The sequence below is a fragment of the Poecile atricapillus genome, chromosome 5 (genome assembly GCF_030490865.1).
Source record: "Poecile atricapillus isolate bPoeAtr1 chromosome 5, bPoeAtr1.hap1, whole genome shotgun sequence".
Taxonomy (NCBI): domain Eukaryota; kingdom Metazoa; phylum Chordata; class Aves; order Passeriformes; family Paridae; genus Poecile; species Poecile atricapillus.
The window spans coordinates 21,101,649-21,114,917 of NC_081253.1; the positions used below are offsets into that span (position 1 = coordinate 21,101,649).

The 13,269-nt window shown below is 45.2% G+C and overlaps 1 protein-coding gene across 2 annotated transcripts in view; it reads right to left on the reverse strand.

Moving 5' to 3' along the window:
- SP3 (Sp3 transcription factor) overlaps positions 1-7,434 on the reverse strand; it is a 33,610-nt gene extending 26,176 nt beyond the window's left edge. For both annotated transcript variants that reach the window (XM_058840574.1, XM_058840573.1), the window contains exons 1-3: positions 7,220-7,434; positions 6,761-6,885; positions 6,466-6,582 (exon numbers count right to left, since the gene is read on the reverse strand). In XM_058840574.1, coding sequence (XP_058696557.1) covers positions 6,466-6,582; positions 6,761-6,885; positions 7,220-7,226 — 249 coding nt within the window. In that variant the 5' untranslated portion in view covers positions 7,227-7,434. The remainder of the gene's footprint in view (positions 1-6,465; positions 6,583-6,760; positions 6,886-7,219) is intronic.
- Positions 7,435-13,269: the final 5,835 nt, after the last annotated feature.

Consider the following 13,269-nt stretch of genomic DNA (forward strand, 5'->3'; position numbering starts at 1 on the left):
AGGAGAAACACCCCTGTAAGAACTGGTATCTGTTGTAGACACCTGGATCTCAACATGTCAAATGGGCGCATGTCATTAGTCATCAGTATTTTATCACTAAAGTCTACCAAACATTTACCTGTGCTGGTGAACTGCTTTTTACTGCACTTTTCAAAAAGTCACTTTTGCACCATTTAGTCCTGGAGCAAAAGCATCAGCCAAACAACCAGAGGTGGACAGATAATGAGTCATGAGCTCCTAAACATTTAAAAATCACACACCTAATGAAGAAGATTGTATACTGCCTCATCCAAATTGTTGTTTTATGAAAGAGTTAGGGTTCAAATGCATGGATTTAATAATACCATGTGTTTACCCAGCTACAGTAAACTACACGTGCATTCTTAGGTCATTACAAATACAAGATAAAATGTACATGCTTCAACTCTTTCATTAAAGTATGAGCTAATACATTCTATCTGGTATTTGCCATAGGTTAAAAACATATTCAACATCAGTCACCGTGGTTCAGCTGACATAAAGCTGTTTGTTAAGGCAAATTCATTCTGTTGCATGTTTGAGCCAATGAAGCCACTCAATTTAAAGAAATACTTTTGCCCAAATCAAATGTTTGGAAAAACGGAGCACTTCAGGAAAAAAGAAGTATTATCTGGGGCTGCTTAAAATCCTATTTTAAAAGAAACTTCAATCTGGTGAAATATATCTATGTCTCAATTAAAGAATATCTACATCCTTTTGCTTGAAATGGACAACTGGAGCCAAAGCTTTGAACAGTTTGTTATCAATCAGCAGAAGTTCAGAACTTCTCCGAATTAAGCCAATACAATATCCCTGACCTTAGCAGAAACAAGGAAGCTGAAGTACTAAGAAACAATACATGGCAAAACAAGGAGACATTTTTAACTAGATCACAGGTAACTTCTTTTGTTTATTAATTATTAAATCTATTATGTATATGAATCTCAATATAACTACATGGCAAACTACCATTCTGTGGAATGGTTTGTTTTTTTCCTGCTTTCCACTCAGGTGCTGAAGGGTCTATCAAATCATGAAGAGAACAAGAAAGAGGACCTGAGAGCAGTCAGCCTCAACTTGATCTTTGGAAAGGCAATGGAGCAAATAACCTTGAAAATAACCTTGAAAAAAATTAACCTTCAAATAACCTTGAGGGAAAAAAAGGGTACTGTTCAGCAGTAATCAGCTGAAGGGGAAGGAAGGGGAAATAATGCTAAAATCACTAACTTCACAATGCCCTGTGATGAAAAAACTAGCTTGGTAGATAGGGTTAGCCAAGGCATACTATTTATCACTACATTAGTCAGGCTTTTGACGCTGTTCTCCATAATATAGGAAAAAGCCTCTTTTTTTTGTATCATATGGGTTATCAAACACTGGAACACGCTGTCCAGATAGTGGAGTCTCTATCCTTGCATGTGTTCAAAGCACTGGACACAGCACTGAACAACTTCCTCTCACTGATTCTACTCTGAGCAAGGAAGGGCAGACTAGACATTCTCCAGACATCCTTACCAGCCTCAGCTTTCTGTGAAATCTTAGATGTCTTACTAATGTTTAATATTAGAGAACTTTTTGTCTATGCAGTTTTTAAATATGGAAATGTTTTAAACCATACATTCTCTTACTTTCTCCAAAACTATTAGGAGAAATAAAACAAAAATTTTCAAGAACATCCCTAAAGCACCTTCTTCTAAAAGAACTTCAAGACTTGGCTCTGATCCAGCATTAGAAAGACATAATTGGAATACAAACACCAAATAACATTTTAAAAGGCGAGCTTCTGGACACCAGCAGGACAAATATAGTTAGCCATCACATTCTAGTGAAACTTCTTTGTTTTGCAAAAGTAGAGAACAGACAGAAGCAAGACAGTTCCAAGTAGACTTTTCTATAGTGGCTGAGCATGTTCTGGTGCATCTGTTTGCATCCAGAAACCTAGCATCAGGAAGCTATCTTATCAAAAGCAAAAATGGATGTCAGAATAATTCTAAACTTCCTCAAAATGATCATATAGGCCAGAAAACCAAGTAGTATGGTTAACTCTGACACATGGCATTCATGCATATTTTTGCCTAGTGGAAAACATGAAATTTAAAATGCCTTCCTCTTTCTCCATCCTGTCAGTACTACTCCTATTTCCTCCTATACTGAGTTTAAACTGGGTGCATCTCAGATGGTTAATCTTCTGAGGCATAAACCAACTAGAATTCCAGACTTTCACTTAAAGTTCTGTGAACTCAATTCTAAAGCTCAAGATATGCCAAAGCAGTCTTAAAACACTCCAACCTTTACTTGCAAAAGATACACAGAAATGCTTTGCCTACAGCAGAGAAATGATACTCATCTTCCCCACATATGCTACTTATTAATCTGTCCAAATGTTTTCCACATCTTCTTGGTAAGCAACAAAACAAATAAATCATATAAACCATTCCTCCCAACCTTTTTGTTTATTTGTTTGTTTAAAGACTAGCAAATCAGTGCAGCCCATTTCACACAATATACAGCTACACACCTCAGATGGGGCAGTTGTCTGTGACAGCTCCCATTCCTTGGTGGCTGTAAGAGCCAAGAGTTTTCTCAGCCAGCCGGCCACTCTTCCCAATTCACCCACCTTCCAGACCTCCCACACAACCTCCCATCAGTCTTGCACCGCATCCTCACCTATCCAATCCCACCCAGCACAACCATAAGAATGGCCCTTGGGAGCATGAGAGTTCCAAGACAGCCTTTAGCTTTGCATTACAATGAAATAAAAGAACATAAACAACTGGCTATCATCTCAGCTTTCTAGCTTCTTAAACAATCATCTGATCATGCTACAGCCGTACAGCTGGTCATCAAGGCTCTATTTGACCTAAATCTGTCTGCTCTTTTGTTTCCTCCCTTATGCACAGCTTTACCATCTTCTGCTTTGCTTCACATTTTCATCTAATGCTAAAATCTTTGCTGATGTTTAAATTGGAATGAGAGTGTTTGCACTTAAATGAAAAAGAATCCTCAATGTGATTTTGAAGTAGAATTATTAGTCAAAGATAGTGCAAAAGAAAGACCCAAACCAAAACCTCTCAGATTTTAGGGTTAAACTCCCAAGACAGAGAAAGACATCCTGAGAGGCTAAAACATGAGCCGTCATTCAACATCAGGCAGTAGCACCTACCATCCCAGCAAGGCTCTCACAAAGACTAGCAGGCAGCAATACTCAAGGCAAAGTTCCCATGGCAAGTGTTTGAACCAACCATGGCTGTACCAGTATGGCAACCAAGTAAAAGATTCTCAGATAAGCAAGCCACAAACTCAGGGCCATCTACATTAATATCAAACACCATCAGGCAACATACTGGTGTTGGTTGATCATTAGGCAGGGTAAATCACGGTGTCAAAGCTGAAAGACTGCAGTCTTCATCAATGCACAAAGATCAGATCAGCAGTAATGCCTGCTAGTGCCTCTCATCCAAAACGAAATACAGTTCCAACCAGAATCATCAGCCAAGCCGAAAACCTTGCTGTCTGAAGACAGCCTGTCAGGTCATTGACAGGATGGAAAGGAGAAGAGGATTGAGTTTAGTTCTGTCCATTGGCTTCTTCATTTGCTTTTTGTTACAAGCAGCTTCCATTTTCATTAGTCTTTTTACTTCCTCACTAATCCTTTCAGTGGTGTAACAGCAATGCCCATTCAAACAGTATGCCTGGACTCCGATACTGATAGAGAATCACAGGATAATTTCAGCTGGAAAGGACCTCTGAAGGTCACCTGGTCCAACCCCTGGACTCAAAGCAGGGCCAACTAGATTACTACAAACACAATCACATGCGCTCCAGCTCTTCCCCAAATCCCAGACACGCAATATTCCCTGCACTCCTATGGGAGTTTTGCTGTTGCTTTTAAATCATACTGCTGGTCTCTTGGGGAGCAGCTGCAGCATACCATTTCAGCCAGGAAAGCAGTATGCTAGCCCAGCATGCCGGCTCCAGCCCTGCCAGTTTCTACCAAGCAAATGTCAGTAAAACAGTAACAAAATAACCCTGAAACAACAGCACCGCTATCCCTTTAAGTGCAGGCTCTTCAAGCACTTCTAGGAGGAAATACTTGGTTTGACTTCTATTATCCATTTGTGTCGATTGAGAGTTCTACCAGATGATCAGCAGTCAGAACTGCAGTCCAGGCATAGATTATAACAGGAAAGAGCTGTCCTCCCACTGCAACATTAGGCACCATCACCCATGCACACAGGTCTCAAACTGACTGAGCTATCCCCCTGGGAAAGGGATGAGCACCACAAACTGCAGGAAGACAATTATGTCTGTCTGTGCACATAGATTTCATTTCCCCTATGACTTATGAGCTACCTACAATTTAAGCCTTTTTAGCTTTTTCCTCCTTCTTCCACCCTCTAATGCAATAAACACAAGGGTCAAGGGAAAAAAAAAAGAATCTTTATCGCACTAAATCTCTTTTGTTTTTTTGTTTTTCACAAGGAATGTATTTCAGGGCCTTTGGTCCCTCCCCTCTCTTTATTAAGGTCATCTTAATTAACTCCAGTGTCTAGTTCAGCTACTGTTAGGTATCTCCTTCAATTTATATTTAGTTTCCACCCAAAATATTCTGAATCATTCAAGAGTTATGTTGTAGGAGTGTAAAAATTACCAGAACGCTATAACCTAACTCATGGAAGATATGTAGGAAGGGCCTATCTGCATGTATGGAAAGTAGTGAGTGAGCTTATGTTCACTTAGTTTTTAACTAACATTTTGGCTTCTCTTGAATTACATTTGCTTTCCCCTGAAAAGCCTCTTATACATTAACACAACAACATATTAATTTAATAAGAGTAAAGAAGTACCACATCAAAACTGCTTTGCCCATTTTAAACTGCCGGGAACCATTTGTCCTGCACCAGTATTCCAGTATCCTGTCAGACCTACTGCTCATCCTAATCAATCAATCCATCCCCAAGATGCACAATTCCAGCTGTCCAGCAAGAACAACCTTAGAGGTGGATATAGGAAAGCAAGCAATCATTTAAACATCATTTATTTTTCAGTATGTTTATGTCCTTCAGCACTGTATGCATCCTGTATTATAAAACAAATCTTAATGGTATCAAGCACTTTACATCTAGAAAGATTTTTTAAAGCACACTGCTTGAGCAAATAAATAGGTTCGGCAGAAAGCATGCTTGAAAGGGGTCGGAATCTTAATATATTTTCGAGCTCTGTCATTAGTCTACAACCTACTGTATGACCTCAGACAGCTATTTTGCTTCAGCTTCCCTTTATGTAAAGTAAGCTGTAATCTACAGATGAAAAGTATTTTAAAGTTTAGCAAGTATTTAGAAACTTCTACCACTAATAGTTTGACATTCCTTAAAAGCTTGCCAATGCCACTCCATCTAACAGTACAGTGCTTTTCAATTTTTCTATTTGCAAAATTCTAACACCATACAAGGCTGTTGTACAGCAAGTTTAAAAAAAAAGACTTGCTTTAAAAGAATAAAAAGAAAAAGACTTTTATTTTTGCTAGTTTTAAAGATGTTCTTGTAAAAAAAATAATTAGAGGGAATATGTGCGATTTTCCAAGGGCTAAGGCCAAAAAATTGCATCATGTCATTTTAGAAGATATTTTGGAACTCTGTTTTAATTCACCAATATTTTTAGGTATCAGTTATTTAGAAATGCATAATCTCTTTGAATTTTATGAGCATACGTCAACATGAGATTTAGCCAGACCAATTAAGGAACATGAGTTTTCATTAGGCTTTTGTTATGAGGATTGTTAAAACAGCTTCAGCAAGAATACGTTTCTAGTCTGCAAGATCCATCTCATCACACCAGGTCCCGAGGTCATCAAGGCTCCCTTCAGAGGCGACGGCGCATGAGAGATAAGCACAGAAAATGCTACGAGGAACCGCATGATAACTCTCCCTAGAAAAACAGCGCGATACAGGAAGCAGCATTCCACCACCGCGTTCGCTTCTAAACAGCCATTTTACTTCACTACATCCTTCCCCTACAGCCAGCCTTCATTTTGTGCTCCTGCCTGGCTGCGCGGTTCCAGGCTGACAGCCTGGCGAGGATACCGGGGGCGCGCTCAGGTGGAGGTGAGATGCCTCCCAGCCTCTCCGGGTTCCGAGCGAGCCGTTCCGGTGCCAGGGTCGGGGGAGGGAGGCTTCCCGCCTCCCCCCGTTTTTGAAAGTAAATGAAGGCGCCGCTCCCAATGGCGGGGGAGGGGGGAGCTTGGCTCCCTCCTCCTCCCGGGAGCCCGGCTCCTCCTGGAGAGGCAGGGGAGCCCGGGGACCCCTCTCCTGGCAGGTCGGCCCTGCTATCGTCCCTCCCCCCGGGCGGGCAGTGCCGTGTGTCCCGTCCCTCCCCCCGGGCGGGCGGGCTGGCTGTGCTGTCTCTCCCCCCGGCAGGCCGTGCGAGAGCGGCGGGGCGGGCACTCACCGCTCCGGCAGAGTGAGAGGCAGCGGCGGCGGCGGCGGCCTCATCCTCCTCCGGCGACGGCGGGCCGATCTTGCTGCAGGTGGCCGCCAGCAGAGCGAGCGGTGACGGCTGCGCGTCCTACCCACAATGGGCGGGTTCAGGGAGAGAAGGGGGGTGGCGGTTAGTGCGGGACAGCGACCGGGCTCCTCGCAGACGCGCACACAGGAAGCGGCGGCGGCGGCACCGGCTCCGCACCCGCTCACAACGTGTCACCCGGGGGGGGGGGGGGAAGGGGCCCAGCCGGGCCTGCGCTCACCTGGGGGGCGGCCGCCCCGGCGGAGGCCGAGGCGGCGCCGTTGCCGTGCTGGAGATACTCGCTGTGGCTGCTGCTGTCCACGTCTAAGGCAGCCATTTCCTCTTGTTTCACGGGCTTCTCGGGAGCTGCGGGCACAGCGGGGAGGGGGAGGGGAGAGTCACTGACGGGAGCGATCACCCCCCTCCCTCTCCCTCCCTCCCTTCCTCCCTCCCTCTCCCCCCCCCTAACCCCAGCGCTCCCCCCGCCCTCCCGCACGGAGCCCTCCTCCTCCTCCTCCTCCTCCTCCCCGTGCTGCTGCCCCTGCCCCTCTTCTCCCTCCTCCCCCTGCTCCTCCTGCTGCTGCTCTCAGTGCCGCTCTCGCCTCGCTCGCACACGGACGCTCCGGGGCCGGAGCGGGGACGCGCAGGGCCGGAGCAGGAGCGGGGAGCCCCCGGGGCGGCTCGGTCGGTGCGTACGTACCGGTCATGGTGTGAGTGCGAGCGGCCGGCTGGCTGGCTGGCTGGGCGGGAGGCAGGCAGGCAGGCTGGCTGGCTCGCACACAGGCCCTGCTGGCTAGGGCTAGGCGGCTGCCGCCGGGGACATGCTTATTGTGCTCACGGCGGGCTGAAGCGGCGGCGGCGGCCCGAGCCTACTCCGGGTTTTTTTTCCTATTTTGATTGACGGTGCGGGAAAGCCGAAAGGTGGGGCTTGCCGCGGGAGAGGGGGCCCGGCCGACACCGCCGCCCGCCCGCCCGCCTGCCAGCCCGGAACTCCCGCCCACGCCCGCGCGCGCGCGCTCTCATTGGCTGCGCCGCGCCGCCGCCGCCGCTCGCACGGGCCGCCCGGGCTGCCAGTCACCCGCCGGGGGCGGGGGGGGCGCCCCATGCCGGGGCGGCTTCCTGTTTGCCAGGGCTAGTGCGGGGAACAATGAGCGGGACCCGCCGGGAGCCCGCGGCCCGCGCCGGCCCGGGACCCGCCGCCGCGCTCCCCTGACACCGCGGGGCCCGCCCGCCCGCAGGGGTCAGCGCACAGGCACAGCTGCGCGGCGGTGGCGCTATCCCTCCAGCCCCCACCCCCGCGCCCCCGCTGCTGTTGTGCCCGGGGGGCGCCGGGCCAGGGCTGCGATCTTTCGAAGTCTCCCCGCCGGGGCTGTCACTCACGGCTGGCGACAGCCGCGGCTCCGGGGCGGCGGCCGAGCAGCGCCCGGACGACAGACAGCGCCGCCGCGCTTTGTCCCTCCGGCGCTAAGATGTCGGCGCGCGGTCCCCAGGGGAGCCGGTCCGCCCGGGCGGGCGCTGCCCGGGGGCTGCCGCCGGCCGCCCCCCTGCGGCACCGGGCGCCCGGGTCAGCGCCGGCCGCAGCCCGGGAGCAGCGCACGCTTCAGCGGGCCGACCCCGCCGTGCCACCGTTGCATAAGCGCCGTGGCGGGCTCGCACCTGCCTGACCCGGGCGGCGGAACCTAAAACCTCCACTGTCTCTAAGGCGGAACAAAACCCGTCCAGGATAAGGCCGCGAGTTAGGTGTTAGTGCGACACGTCCTCCCAGCGGGAGTACCTGACCTGAGCTGGGCACCCGGGCCTTGGCACGGATCGAGCGTTTGTGCTAGCAGGCTTTATTTTCATCGTGTTAAGGAGAATTAGTAAGATTCCCCTCAACGTCAATTTGCTGGTCTGTCGTGTTACGCAACACAAAGGAAACTGGGAGCTCTCTGATTGTTAAACTAAGGCAGGAAATATGTATAAAACGTTACATAAGTATATGATGATACAGGAATGATTATTAGTGGGGCCTGTTTCTCTGTAACACCACTTTGCTTGTGATGGATTCCTGCAAAGGGGAACAATTTGGGCTTGGCCTTCCGTCACATCTGAGTGCATGTGCAGGGTCATAGGACAATGTGTAGGTTGAGGCACCGATTTTGACCCTTAGCTTGCAAATTCTCCCGAAGAATGACTTTTATATTGTTACCCTTAGTGTGGTGTTCCACACTAATCTGAGTGAGGCAAAAAAACTTCAAACCTACTTTCCAGTTACAATCTTTAGTGTAATTAGAGCTGAGGATTAACTAGGAGATACTGTGAGCACAGTCTCAGTTGGGCTGAGTATGTGGAGTCCCAGGCTCCTGAGGTAAACTCAAGGCAAAATCAGTAACTAGGAAACCCAGAAGTACGGTCAGGATTTTCAACAGGCTTTCTGTGAAGAGAATAAGCCGTGCTTTTTAAGCAGTCCCAGCACTATGACCTTGCAGTAACTGCTCATGCTTAACTTAGAAACTATTACAGAATAGGAAAAAATGCACTCAGAAAATGGGAATTTAATACCAGGAAGTTATGATGGACAAAGGCTGCAGTTTCACTGTCAGTGGAAGATCGTTTTTACTTGTGATGCTTAGTGTTATTTCTAACCAATTTACTTTAGCCGGTATGCTGAGAGTACCTTCAGGTGTCTTAGTAGTAAGTTGTAAATTAATCTTTTTGTCACAATTTTTTCCAAGGTAGTTTAAAAACACCCCAACCAAAAGCTTCTTCTGTTTGTTAAATGTCTGTATTGGTTTATACAGTCTCTCGTAGTTCTACTTTAGAATCTATTGTTGGCACGGTAGATAACACAGACATAAGATTTTTTTGCAATTCGTATTTTTTATTTTAATAATCAAAAGTTGTAATTAGGAACAGAAGCCAGTGGGTTTTTTAAACGGTGTAGAAATAATTTTTACCCAGTGAAAGCTATTATACACAGCTTTTAAAAATGCATCAATATACATACATAAGGACATTTCAGGAAAAAAATGAAAATGCAAAATTACCTGAGTATTGCAGCATTTTAAAATAAGACTTCTACAGCTAGTATAGAACTGGGAGTTTATTTGGCAATATCAGAAGTTGCCAGTGAAACTTATGAGAGTCTGTCATCCTGGAACAAGAACTATTACTGATTACTTTAGACTTTCAGTAACTGAGTTGTTCATTTAAACACTGATGTATAAGAGAAATAATTCCTGTTAAGATGCTGTGACTGGGAAAATTACATTGAAAAACTGGCCCTTGCTGTTTAGCAGGGTATTGCCAAATATTGTCAATAGCATTTTGCTTTAGGAAGATCATGTCATCTTTAGCTAAATATGAAAGCTATTCTTTTACAGCTGGGTGGGTGCATGTTGAGAGCTGTCTGACTTAAGGGGGATGTTGTCAATAGAGTAGTTTACCTACATGGATCTGATTGCAGCCTTGGGACATAACTGCAGTGCTCTAAGACACAAAGATTTGAAATACCAATAATGGGTTTGAGTTTTATATATAAAGAGTTTTTCAATGCAATAAAACTCAGATGTAATCAAGCTTAACAGCAGCAGAGGACCATCTTTTTCTAGTCAAGTATCTAAAATTGGGGGGGACACTGATATATTATGATGTATTAAATTTAGATAAAGAACTCGATCAGAATATTAATAAACTAGTCAAAAAGTAGACAAAAATAAAGATAAATTACAAGAAAGTTGGAAAGAAAGATATGTTCATATGAAAAAGAGGTGTAAAGAGACTCAGAATTGTTAAATAGAAAGTGATTGGTAATAGAAATCACATGTATCTGTTCACCACTTCCCAGCAGAGATTAAGAACACATGAGAAGAAAAAAAAATTTAAAATATGAGAAATACATTATTGTATTTTTTTTTTGCTTATCAACATATTAGCATTAAGACACTCATTAGAAAAATCGTGTTTATATGAGGGAGATACCGTATCAGAACTGGGCATCTGAGTTCCTGTAGGTGCTGGTTTTCCTGCAGAGTGACCACTGTGGCAATATCCCCGGAGACAGCTCCATGCCCAGCTAGAGGAGCCATTGTTTTCTCTTTTTTGAGCTTGCCCACCAGATGTACCATATCCATATGTGATCTGAATAAACTAACCATGACCAGTTTATTCTTAAGAGCCTTGTCTCTTTAAGACCTTGTCTCCTGCTTCTAGGCAGTTCCTGGTTAACTGCAGGTCCTGGGATGAATTCTCAATCAGTTTGCTGAAAATGGTGTGCTGTAATTTGAGCTGTGTAGATACAGAGAAAGTAATACTGCTCTAAAAATAATAAGAATACCTCTACCACATACCAAAATGCAGCAGTTTCAAAACTGAGATGCAGCCTTTGGGGTAAGTAGCAAAGTAATATGGAAGAGGAAGCAATGTCTACTGGATTCTGATGAAACTTGGGAGAAGGTTTTGACAGATGAAACAAGATGCAACTTGGAAAGAACACTAAAATTTAATACCTACCCTGTATTTCAGTTGTCAGCTCAATGCTGCATTTGTCTACTGTAACTTACATCCCATATCTCATTGGTTTTAGTCTTGGAGCTCAGTGTCAGTTCAGTACAAATTCAGAAGGAAGTGCACTGTCTTAACACAACATCCAGCACAGTGTCTGCTCTACTTGGAAATAGCTTTTCTGTCTCTATAGTTCTTCGAAATTTCTGAGCTGTGGCATGTTACTTCTGTCTTTAGTGGTCCCTGATATGGGTAACCCTGCATTTCTTTAAAGGAATATATTATTGAAGGCTTGTTGTTATGTGGTCCAGTTCAGTTTCCACAGCTGTGGTACTCCATTTCTCTGTCAAGTGGTGGCTTCATGCTGAAGCCTAGAATGCAACTAGACAAGACGGACAGGAATGCATTCTGCTGTGACAGAATGTAACACCAGGAAAACTCAGGCTCAGGCCACTTCAGTTTGAAAGGCTGGGTCTGAAATGCCTGTGAAGAATCAGTAGGGATTCCATTCAACAGTCTACCTTAAAATGTGTCCTTTACTGGAGGGACAATAAAGCAGGATTATCTGTAAATCTCATACCTCAGAAAATAGCTAGAACACCATAAAACCTAACCATTCAGGAGCGGTATCTTTTTGAATTTGAGATGCCTTCTTCTCTTTTAATAATTTCAGTAGAATCTGGAAATCTGTGTGTTTTCTAACTGCTAACATTTACACGGTACTACAAAACCCAAGATAATGAAAAGATTTTGAGTCGGATCTATTAAGCGTCATAGAATTCAACTTCATTCTAGATTTCAGCCTGCTTTTGCAATTTGTATACGTCTTAGCAGACAAGAACAAGAGGGTGGCTAGCAGTCCTGGATACTGCAGTCTTAATTTCTACGTCCCATATGGGCCCATTTGCTTAAGAATATTGGGTCATCGTTACAGGGGGCCACAGGCAGGACTGACAGGAAGTTGACCTGTGAGGTTTCATGAGTCAGCACATAGTAGTTGAGATAGTTGAATACCTCGAGTTCATCAAATAGAGAAATGAACTCTTGCCTGGTATAAAATCAGCAGTGGTTAGAGAAGAGTCTTGGCTGGCATTGTGTGATCATCCCCCAGAAGGCACCTGCATGTTCTTCTGGCCACAAGAACACAAATTTTGCTAAGGGGAAGCAGGCTTTAGCAGTGGGTGTGGTCTACCCAGAACCTAAGCAAACCTAACAGCTCATGGACATCACCATAAGAAAATAAATCCTACAAAAATACGCTTCTGATACTGCAAGCTACATTGAGTCAAACTAGACACAGGGAGCAACAGAGCTCCATGGGTGGGAGCAGATGAAGAGAGGTAAGACTCCCTTCAACAGCTGCAAGTACATTAATTCAGGGTGTCAGACTTGCTGGACAAACAGGAACTTGCTTTTGGCTATGTTCTGTGTCAAGTGTCTTGTCAGTAGCCCAAGATTTCAAGCCTTTAGAGGCACACAAGTGGTAGCTGAGAGCATGTGAAATATCAAGGCATTTGTATAGTCTGCTGCATGAGTGTGATGGTATCCAAGTGTAATCATATGAAAGAATATTTAGCAAAATTTTAGCAGGATTTTAGGAGAGCATTTTTTCTGTTTTAAATGGGGAAGCAATTCTAAAACTACTGGTCTCTGCTTGAAACAACTCCATTAAAGGAGGTTCAGAGAGAAATCTGTGGTACCTGGATCCAGCTGCTGGCGGGGGAGACATTTAGTTCCACTGGTCCGCTCACATCCAATAGAAGCTGTTGTTGGGATAAAGGCAGGCCTAGCAAAATCATGGGCACCCACAGCAGGAACGTGCCAGCTCTAGGCTCTTCGTGCACTTCACTGGAGGTCTGAAAGCCACTGCCTGGTAAGAGGAAGAACCTGTGAATAAGTAGCCTAAGAACCCAGTGCGCAAATCTAAAGGCTGTGACTCTTCACCAACACAGATGACTGATCTTCAAGGAATGGGGCCAACAGAAAGTCTGTCCAAGCTCTACATGCACCAATATGTGAGGACAGATCTCTGGAACATTGCTTTTAACCTAGTCATTGTATTTATGCAATTTTTTTAACAATTGGGACAAAATAAGTCATGTTCCTTTTTAATCAGAAATTCTTCCTTGTTTGTTACAGCTGTAACTCTCAAGCTGATGCATTCTTTTATATTTTGCAAATTCACTAGAGAGAGCTAGAATTTTACCGGTAAATGGGTTCTATTCTTAATAATGTTAGAGAAAACTTTCTTCTGTTAAAGTATGTCAC